General features: G+C 42.9%; 1 protein-coding gene across 1 annotated transcript in view; it reads left to right on the top strand.

Moving 5' to 3' along the window:
* sh3pxd2ab (SH3 and PX domains 2Ab) overlaps positions 1 to 5494 on the top strand; it is a 16717-nt gene extending 11223 nt beyond the window's left edge. The window contains 2 exon segments of the mRNA XM_072688919.1: positions 881 to 1000; positions 2296 to 5494. Of these exon segments, the coding sequence (XP_072545020.1) occupies positions 881 to 1000; positions 2296 to 3822 (1647 nt within the window). The 3' untranslated portion in view covers positions 3823 to 5494.
* Positions 5495 to 12500: the final 7006 nt, after the last annotated feature.

A 12500-nucleotide genomic window follows, 5' to 3' on the forward strand; every position in this document is an offset into this window, starting at 1 on the left:
TTAACTCACTTTAATTCACTATAACTCACTTTCATTCACTATAACTCACTTTAATTCACTTTAACTCACTTTCATTCACTATAACTCACTTTAATTCACTTTAACTCACTTTCATTCACTATAACTCACTTTCATTCACTATAACTCACTTTAATTCACTATAACTCACTTTCATTCACTATAACTCACTTTCATTCACTATAACTCACTTTAATTCACTATAACTCACTTTAACTCACTTTCATTCACTATAACTCACTTTCATTCACTATAACTCACTTTAACTCACTTAAACTCACTTTAATTCACTTTAATTCACTTAAACTCACTTTAATTCACTTAAACTCACTTTAATTCACTTTAAATCAGTTATAGGTGGCAGACTCGGGTCTGGAGAGTAATAATCTGCCCAGGCAGCTGGAACAAAACCCAGGGATGGATTTTTACATTCTGGTCCTGAATTTGCCACCTTTGTGTCTCCAAATAGTTTAGTTTTATTCTGTTCTGTTCAATTAAATTCTAATTAAAATCTAATTCAGTATAATACTATAATTCAGATTTTATATATATATATAATATATATATATATATATATATATATATATATATATATAATATATATCATTCAATATTTAATTCACTTTCGTTTAGTTGAGTTTCATTTAAATCAGTTCAGTCTGGTTCAGTTTAGTCCGTTTCAGTCCAGTTCAGTCCAGTTCAGTCCAGTTCAGTCCAGTTGAGGGTAAAACAGTCATCATTAGAGTCCTCTCTGTTTACACCACTGCTATAATCAGGTACACTCACCTGTCTGAGGGAACCGTTCTGATTGGGTCTTTGGTTTAGAGCAGGGTTCAGTTATTCACTGTTTATGTTTCTCCAGGGGTTTCAGCTGCCACAGCCTCCAGATGCCCCTAGTGTTGATGTAGAGTATTACACCATCGCTGAGTTCCACTCATGTCTGAGTGATGGCATCAGCTTCAGTGGAGGAGAAAAGGCTGAGGTACCACACCTGTACCGTCTCACCTGTACCATCTCACCTGTACCATCTCACCTGTTCCATCTCACCTGTACCATCTCACCTGTACCATCTCACCTGTACCGTTTCACCTTTACTGTCTCACCTGTTCCGTCTCACCTTTACCGTCTCACCTGTACCATCTCACCTGTTCCATTTCACCTGTTCCGTCTCACCTGTTCCATCTCACCTGTTCCTTTTCACCTGTTCCGTCTCACCTGTTCCATCTCACCTGTACCATCTCACCTGTTCTGTTTCACCTGTACCATCTCACCTGTACCATCTCACCTGTTCCGTCTCACCTGTACCGTCTCACCTGTACCATCTCACCTGTACCATCTCACCTGTTCCATCTCACCTGTTCCGTCTCACCTGTACCATCTCACCTGTTCCGTTTCACCTGTTCCGTCTCACCTGTTCCATCTCACCTGTTCCGTTTCACCTGTTCCGTCTCACCTGTTCCATCTCACCTGTACCATCTCACCTGTTCTGTTTCACCTGTACCATCTCACCTGTACCATCTCACCTGTTCCGTTTCACCTGTTCCGTCTCACCTGTTCCATCTCACCTATACCATCTCACCTGTTCCGTCTCACCTGTTCCGTCTCACCTGTACCGTCTCACCTGTACCATCTCACCTGTACCATCTCACCTGTTCCATCTCACCTGTTCCATCTCACCTGTACCACCACCCATTTATCACTGATCAGTTATCACAGTTATCACTAACTAGGGCTGATGTTGTCCAGATGTTATTGGGATATCATTCAGAGAGAGAGAGAGCGGATCACCACCCAGAAATATCCAGACAAGAGCAGCTCTGTGAATACCAAACTGACAATTTCACAGTTTGTCTGTGTGTGTGTGTCTGTGTGTGTCTGTATGTATATGTGTGTTTGTGTGTGTGTCTGTGTATATGTGTGTTTGTGTGTGTCTGTGTGTGTGTGTTTGTGTCTGTGTGTGTGCGTGTGTGTGTATGTGTGTTTGTGTGTGTGTCTGTGTGTTTGTGTGTGTATATGTGTGTGTGTGTCTGTGTGTGTGTATGTGTCTGTGTGTGTGTATGTGTGTTTGTGTGTATGTCTGTGTGTTTGTGTGTGTGTCTGTGTGTGTGTGTCTGTGTGTGTGTGTGTGTGTATGCGTGTGTACGTGTGTGTGTATGTGTGTGCATGTGTCTGTGTGTCTGTGTGTATATGTGTGTGTGTGTGTGTGTGTGTATGTGTGCGTGTGTCTGTGTGTCTGTGTGTGTGTGTGTGTGTGTGTGTGTGTGTGTGTGTGTGTAGGTCATAAAGAAGAACTCTGGTGGTTGGTGGTATGTGCAGATTGCAGATAAAGAAGGCTGGGCTCCGTGCTCCTACATGGACAAGCGGAAGAAACCAAGTCTAAGCCGAAAGACCAGCACCCTCACACGACCCAAAGTCCCGCCCCCTGCTCCGCCCATCAAAAAGCAGAGCTCACTGCCCTGCATGGAGTCTGATGTCTTGACCCTCAATAAGATCCGTGTGTATGAGGAACCGGAGTATGATGTTCCGGCAATGGGTCTGGAGCCTGAGCTCTCGTTTCTTCCTGCAGACGCTAAAGCCCCACAGTCCGCCCCCTACTGGCTGGGAGAGGAGGTACAGGGCGGGGAAGAGCAGCTTATATATGACAGCGGCACAGCTGGAGTCTCAGAAAGCCTGGAAACGAGATACTCTCACACACACTCGTCCATCAGGGGGCACCAGAGACCAGTGTGGGATCCTCCTGAATATGACGCCCCCACGATCGAGTTCAGTACTGTGTCCATTTCCCAGGAACAGCAGACTGAAGGGTCCAAACCCAAACCCAGCCTTCGTCCAAAACCCACAAACCCGGACTTCTCCCTCAGACGGAACCTGAAACCCACAAACCAGCAGAACCAGAACCACTGGAGAACCTCGCGAACGTCAGCCGGGTCTGAGACTGATTCCACCTCCTCGCTGGATGATTCCTCCACCTTCAAGCTGTCACTCAGCGCAGAAGCAGAGGTCACACCCCCCTTGTTGTCTGTCAGTTCTGAGGGTGAGGTCATGCCCTCCCGGCTGTCTGTCAGAGCCAAGGCCGAAGTCACACCCCGTCAGCTATCAGCCATCAGCAGTGAGACCGGGATCACGCGCCTCCAGCTGTATCGCAGTACTGCAGACTTCCAGCAGGGGGCACCTGGTGAGCTGAGCCTGCCAGCCGGTGTGCTGGTGGAGGTGTTGGAGAAGCAGCAAAGTGGTTGGTGGTTTGTCCGCTGGGGGGCGCAAGAAGGCTGGGTTCCCACCTATTTCCTGGAATCCATCACACCCACACACATTGCAGGCATACGGGGCGGCGACCCTGAGACGGGAAAGGATCAGCAGAGTGGTTCGAGCCACAGAGGGGCCGGCGAGGGCGCAGTAAGACTCCAGGATGGAAGCCATGACGTTAAAGACAACCCTAGTGTCGCAAACGAATACGCCAGTGTTACCAAGGACAAAAACACTGTCGCTAAGGAGAACCCAGGCCCTCGCTGGAAGACTGAGTCTCCAGGTCCCCAGATTACCCGCCGTGACCTGACCGGTTCTGGGCGGTCTGTCCCCGTATCCATGGTGAAGCCCAAACCGCACCTCATCCACAACAACCTGCGAGAGGAATACGTCTCAGTGGCCGATTATGGCGGCAACACAGAGTCCATGGGATTCCCAGCGGGAACAAGACTGGAGGTTCTAGAGAAGAACACGAACGGGTGGTGGTACTGCCGCACCCTTGACTCCACACACATGCGGCGGGGTTGGGTACCCTCCAACTTCTTGGAGAAGAGGAAGTAGATGGAGGAGATATGTGTGTGCTTCAGCAGTCAAATTTCTATGTGACCGTATTTGTGGTTTCCAGGTAACTTCAGGTAAATTTCCTGGGCATGTTAGATTTAGATTTTCCTTAAGTAGCTTATATTAGCTAATCATTTACCTGGGTGTGATCTGACCTGCAGCACCAACCTGCAGTTCGGATCTACAAAGCAATATGAAGCAAAAATGTTAGTCTCGATAGAGTGAACATGACTTCTGAATACAAGTCAAAAGTAGCTGGGATTGAGAATTACTGCAGAATTCAGAAATTTCAAAGATCAGGCTGTAATAACAGGAAGCGTAGGGGGCGCTCTATAATGCTCTATAATGATCATATGATCCACACGCTCATTCTGACAGACTGTAATACACTACAGGAAGCGTAGGGGGCGCTCTATAATGCTCTATAATGATCATATGATCCACACGCTCATTCTGACAGACTGTAATACACTACAGGAAGTGTCGGGGGCGCTCTATAATGCTCTATAATGTTCATATGATCCACAGCCTCATTCTGACACTGTAATACACTACAGGAAGCGTAGGGGGCGCTCTATAATGCTCTATAATGTTCATATGATCCACAGCCTCATTCTGACACTGTAATACACTACAGGAAGCGTAGGGGGCGCTCTATAATGCTCTATAATGTTCATATGATACACACGCTCATTCTGACACTGTAATACACTACAGGAAGCGTAGGGGGCGCTCTATAATGCTCTATAATGATCATATGATCCACACGCTCATTCTTACAGACTGTAATACACTACAGGAAGCGTAGGGGGCGCTCTATAATGCTCTATAATGTTCATATGATACACACGCTCATTCTGACAGACTGTAATACACTACAGGAAGTGTAGGGGGCGCTCTATAATGCTCTATAATGTTCATATGATACACACGCTCATTCTGACAGACTGTAATACACTACAGGAAGCGTAGGGGGCGCTCTATAATGCTCTATAATGATCATATGATTCACACGCTCATTCTGACAGACTGTAATACACTACAGGAAGCGTAGGGGGCGCTCTATAATGCTCTATAATGATCATATGATCCACATGCTCACTCTGACAGACTGTAATACCCTACAGGAAGCGTAGGGGGCACTCTATAATGCTCATATCAGCCACATGCTTATTCTGACAGACTGTAATACACTACAGGACACGTAGGGGGCGCTCTATAATGCTCTATAATGATCATATGATCCACACGCTCATTCTGACAGACTGTAATACACTACAGGACACGTAGGGGGCGCTCTGTAGGTTTATTTGCATGTGTTTTCTGGTTTGATAAGGTGATGTTTTTGTCACTGATGGTGTTTTATACAGTAGCCTGTCAGCAGTGTTTATATAAACACGTGTATCATTACTAATGTGCTGCAGCTATTTTGCTATAATAATTATTTTATTTACAGTCTTATGCTAAAGTGCACCTCTGTTTAGACTCCATCTATAGCTGATGATTAGTGAATGTGAATGTCACATCCTCTACCGACACACTCCTGTACACTCTAACACACACTTCTGTTTTACTGAATTTACTGAATTTAAAAGACTGAAAAACGAATGGTAATACATCTATGTTTTGTGTACAAATTACAAGTTCTCATTAAATTTTGATTAAGAAGATTCATCAGTGAATTCAGGTGTTTGCTTTAGTCCCATAGTCACAGCTCTATAAACTCCAGCCTCTAGTCCTGCAGTCTGTCTTTCTTCCACACATCAGTGAAAGAACAGGAGGTTCTGAAGAGCTCACTGAACTCCAGCGTGGTTCTGTATGTAATAGGAGACACCGCTGCACCAACAACAACAAGTCAGCTGGTGAAATCTCCTCCCTCCTAGATCTTCCTCCATCAGCTGTGAGTGGTGTTATTATTGAACAGTGTTTAGGAAAGGGGTTTAGAATGGAAGGCTTTAGAATCTCATAAATGCTCCTGAAGGTGAACTGTGTAGGTGTCTCAATACTGTTGTCTATATACTGCATATGTAAATAAGCTACAGCCAGTGTATTGTGAGTGCTTCACCACTAGAGGGCAGAAGAACACAAAGTTAATTTTACAACCCTGGTCAGACACTGATACACACTGAGATACACTGAAACACACTGAAACACACTGATATACACTGATACACACTGAAACACACTGAAACACACTGATACACACTGATACACACTGAGATACACTGAAACACACTGAGGTACACTGAAACACACTGATACACACTGAGATACACTGAAACACACTGAGGTACACTGAAACACACTGATACACACTGAAACACACTGAAACACACTGAGGTACACTGAAACACACTGATACACACTGAGATACACTGAAACACACTGAAACACACTGATACACACTTATACACACTGAAACACACTGAAACACACTGAGGTACACTGAGACACACTGAAACACACTGATACACAGTGAGATACACTGAAACACACTGAGATACACTGATACACACTGAGGTACACTGAAACACACTGAGATACACTGAAACACACTGATACACACTGAGATACACTGAAACACACTGAGGTACACTGAAACACACTGAAACACACTGAGGTACACTGAAACACACTGATACACACTGAGATACACTAATACACACTGAAACACACTGATATTCACTGAAACACACTGAAACACACTGAGATACACTGAGGTACACTGAAACACACTGAGGTACACTGAAACACACTGAGATACACTGAAACACACTGAGATACAATGAAACACACTGATACACAGTGAGATACACTGAAACACACTGATACACAGTGAGATACACTGAAACACACTGAGATACACTGAAACACACTGATACACAGTGAGATACACTGAAACACACTGAGGTACACTGAAACACACTGAAACACACTGATACACACTGAAACACACTGAAACACACTGAGATACACTGAAACACACTGAAACACACTGAAACACACTGAGGTACACTGAAACACACTGAAACACACTGAGGTACACTGAAACACACTGATACACAGTAAGATACACTGAAAACACTGATACACACTGAGATACACTGAAACACACTGATACACACTGAGATACACTGAGATACACTGAAACATACTGAGGTACACTGAAACACACTGAAACACACTGAGGTACACTGAAACACACTGATATACACTGATACACACTGATACACACTGAGATACACTGAAACACACTGAGGTACACTGAAACACACTGATACACACTGAGATACACTGAAACACACTGAGGTACACTGAAACACACTGATACACACTGAGATACACTGAAACACACTGAGGTACACTGAAACACACTGATACACACTGAGATACACTGAAACACACTGAACACACTGATACACACTTATACACACTGAAACACACTGAGGTACACTGAAACACACTGATACACAGTGAGATACACTGAAAACACTGATACACACTGAGATACACTGAAACACACTGAAACACACTGAGATACACTGAAACACACTGATACACACTGAGATACACTGAAACACACTGAAACACACTGAGGTACACTGAAACACACTGAGGTACACTGAAACACACTGATATACACTGATACACACTGAAACACACTGATACACACTGATACACACTGAGATACACTGAAACACACTGAGGTACACTGAAACACACTGAGGTACACTGAAACACACTGATACACACTGAGACACACTGAAACACACTGATACACACTGAGATACACTGAAACACACTGAGATACACTGATACACACTGAGGTACACTGAAACACACTGAAACACACTGAAATACACTGAAACACACTGATACACACTGATACACACTGAAACACACTGAGATACACTGAAACACACTGATACACACTGATACACACTGAGATACACTGAAACACACTGAGGTACACTGAAACACACTGAAACACACTGAGGTACACTGAAACACACTGATACACACTGAGATACACTAATACACACTGAGGTACACTGAAACACACTGAAACACACTGATACACACTGAAACACACTGAAACACAGTGAGATACACTGAAAACACTGATACACACTGAGATACACTGAAACACACTGAAACACACTGATACACAGTGAGATACACTGAAAACACTGATACACACTGAGATACACTAAAACACACTGAAACACACTGAGATACACTGAAACACACTGAAACACACTGAGGTACACTGAAACACACTGAAACACACTGAGATACACTGAAACACACTGAAACACACTGAGGTACACTGAAACACACTGATACACACTGAGATACACTAATACACACTGAAACACACTGATATACACTGAAACACACTGAAACACACTGAAACACACTGAGATACACTGAAACACACTGAAACACACTGAGATACACTGAAACACACTGAGATACAATGAAACACACTGATACACAGTGAGATACACTGAAACACACTGAGATACACTGAAACACACTGATACACAGTGAGATACACTGAAACACACTGAGGTACACTGAAACACACTGAAACACACTGATACACACTGAAACACACTGAAACACAGTGAGATACACTGAAAACACTGATACACACTGAGATACACTGAAACACACTGAAACACACTGAAACACACTGAGGTACACTGAAACACACTGAAACACACTGAGGTACACTGAAACACACTGATACACAGTGAGATACACTGAAAACACTGATACACACTGAGATACACTGAAACACACTGAGGTACACTGAAACACACTGAAACACACTGAAACACACTGAGGTACACTGAAACACACTGATACACACTGAGATACACTAATACACACTGAAACACACTGATATACACTGAAACACACTGAAACACACTGAAACACACTGAGATACACTGAAACACACTGAGATACACTGAAACATACTGAGGTACACTGAAACACACTGAAACACACTGAGGTACACTGAAACACACTGAGGTACACTGAAACACACTGAGATACAATGAAACACACTGATACACAGTGAGATACACTGAAACACACTGAGGTACACTGAAACACACTGAAACACACTGATACACACTGAAACACACTGAAACACAGTGAGATACACTGAAAACACTGATACACACTGAGATACACTGAGGTACACTGAAACACACTGAAACACACTGAGGTACACTGAAACACACTGAAACACACTGAGATACAATGAAACACACTGATACACAGTGAGATACACTGAAAACACTGATACACACTGAGATACACTGAGGTACACTGAAACACACTGAAACACACTGAGGTACACTGAAACACACTGAAACACACTGAGATACAATGAAACACACTGATACACAGTGAGATACACTGAAACACACTGAGATACACTGAAACACACTGATACACAGTGAGATACACTGAAACACACTGAGGTACACTGAAACACACTGAAACACACTGAAACACAGTGAGATACACTGAAAACACTGATACACACTGAGATACACTGAAACACACTGAAACACACTGAAACACACTGAGGTACACTGAAACACACTGAAACACACTGAGGTACACTGAAACACACTGATACACAGTGAGATACACTGAAAACACTGATACACACTGAGATACACTGAAACACACTGAAACACACTGAGATACACTGAAACACACTGATACACACTGAGATACACTGAAACATACTGAGGTACACTGAAACACACTGAAACACACTGATACACAGTGAGATACACTGAAACACACTGAGGTACACTGAGATACACTAATACACACCGATACACACTGAGATACACTGATACACACTGATACACACTGAAACACACTGAGATACACTGATACACACTGAGATACACTGACACACACTGAGATACACTGACATACACTAATACACACCAATACACACTGACATACTCTGATACACACTGAAACACACTGAGATGAGTGTATCTCAGTGTGATTCAGTGTGTATCAGCGTCTATCAGTGTATCTCAGTTTGTATCAGTGTATCTCAGTGTATCTCAGTGTGTATCAGTGTATCTCAGTGTGTATCGGTGTGTATTAGTGTATCTCAGTGTATCTCAGTGTGTGTCAGTTTATCTCAGTGTATCTCAGTGTGTTTCAGTGTGTATCAGTGTATCTCAGTGTATCAGTGTATCTCAGTGTTTCAGTGTGTATCAGTGTGTATCAGTGTATCTCAGTGTGTTTCAGTGTGTATCAGTGTATCTCAGTGTGTATCAGTGTATCTCAGTGTGTATCGGTGTGTATTAGTGTATCTCAGTGTATCTCATTGTGTTTCAGTGTATCTCAGTGTGTATCAGTGTGTATCAGTGTATCTCAGTGTGTATCAGTGTATCTCAGTGTGTATCGGTGTGTATTAGTGTATCTCAGTGTATCTCATTGTGTTTCAGTGTATCTCAGTGTGTATCAGTGTGGATCCTTGTATCTCAGTGTATATCAGTGTGTATCAGATACACTGAGATACACTGATACACACTGAGATACAGTGATACACACTGAGATACACTGAGATACACTGATACAAACAGGTTTATGTCCTCAGAGCTTCGTTGGAACGCTCTCCTGTCTGCCATCTAGGGCGCTCCGCAGAGCAGCAGCTGATTGGTCCAACCAGTGTACAACCTCCTCCTGTACCAGAGCTTCCCGCCTCTGTTTATGTTAACGCATGAGAAAGATGGCGGTGTGGTCCGACTGGCCGAACGCTGCAGGAGATTGAGCCTTGTAGCTTTCCTTGACTGAAGTGTAGCAGTGGTCCTCCGTTGTTCTCCAGGATCTCCCTCCTTCACTGTGGGGAAACTCAGGAATCAGACTGCAGGAGCATCTAACCGCACCCTAAAGACACAGACGGCTCTGTGTGTTTATTAAAGGCTCGTCTACAAACACACACAGCTCATTTACATACAACAGCCCACAGTTCACTGTAACATGCACTGTGTATATTTGTGTGTGTGTGTGTATGTGTGTGTATGTGTGTATGTGTGTCACTGACAGCGCTCCATTTCTGACTGAAAATGAAAGGTCTTATTCTGGCAACAGCAGTTTGACCACTTTCCCCCACACTGAGACAAAAGGTGTGTGTGTGTGTGTGTGTGTGTGTGTGTGTGTAAGCTAATATGTCCATGCTGGGCGGATGCAGTGAAGGCCTGTCTGACACTGATTAAGCCTCCAGAGGCCTTAGAGGATTTGAGAGACAGAGAGAGAGAGAGAGAGAGAGAGAGACTTTAAACCAGAACACCTTAAACCCCAAACACTTTAAACCAGAACACCTTAAACCCACGAACACTTTAAACCAGAACACCTTAAACCAGAACACCTTAACCCAAACACTTTAACAACCCAAACACCTTAAACCAGAACACTTTAAACCAGAACATCTTAAACCAGAACACCTTAAACCCAAACACTTTAAAACCAGAACACCTTAAACCCAAACACTTTAAACCAGGGACACTTTAAACCCAAACACTTTAAACCAGAACACCTTAAACCAGAACACCTTAAACCCAAACACTTTAAACCAGAACACTTTAACCCAGAACACCCTTAAACCAGAACACCTTAAACCCAAACACTTTAAACCAGAACACCTTAAACCCGAACACTTTAAACCAGAACACTTTAAACCAGAACACCTTAAACCCAAACACTTTAAACCTAAACACTTTAAACCAGAACACCTTAAACCCAAACACTTTAAACCAGAACACCTTAAACCCAAACACTTTAAACCAGAACACCTTAAACCCAAACACTTTAAACCAGAACACCTTAAACCAGAACACCTTAAACCCAAACACTTTAAACCAGAACACCTTAAACCCAAACACTTTAAACCAGAACACCTTAAACCCAAACATTTTAAACCAGAACACTTTAAACCCAAACACCTTAAACCCAAACACTTTAAACCAGAACACCTTAAACCAGAACACCTTAAACCCAAACACTTTAAACCAGAACACCTTAAACCCAAACACTTTAAACCTAAACACCTTAAACCAGAACACCTTAAACCAGAACACCTTAAACCCAAACACTTTAAACCAGAACACCTTAAACCAGAACACCTTAAACCCAAACACTTTAAACCAGAACACTTTAAACCAGAACACCTTAAACCAGAACACCTTAAACCCAAACACTTTAAACCAGAACACCTTAAACCAGAACACCTTAAACCCAAACACTTTAAACCAGAACACCTTAAACCCAAACACTTTAAACCAGAACACCTTAAACCCAAACACCTTAAACCAGAACACTTTAAACCAGAACACCTTAAACCCAAACACTTTAAACCAGAACACCTTAAACCCAAACACTTTAAACCAGAACACTTTAAACCAGAACACCTTAAACCAGAACACCTTAAACCCAAACACTTTAAACCAGAACACCTTAAACCCAAACACTTTAAACCAGAACACCTTAAACCCAAACACTTTAAACCAGAACACTTTAAACCAGAACACCTTAAACCAGAACACTTTAAACCAGAACACCTTAAACCCAAACACTTTAAACCAGAACACCTTAAACCCAATCACTTTAAACCAGAACACTTTAAA

Source organism: Salminus brasiliensis, chromosome 10 (genome assembly GCF_030463535.1).
Source record: "Salminus brasiliensis chromosome 10, fSalBra1.hap2, whole genome shotgun sequence".
NCBI lineage: Eukaryota > Metazoa > Chordata > Actinopteri > Characiformes > Bryconidae > Salminus > Salminus brasiliensis.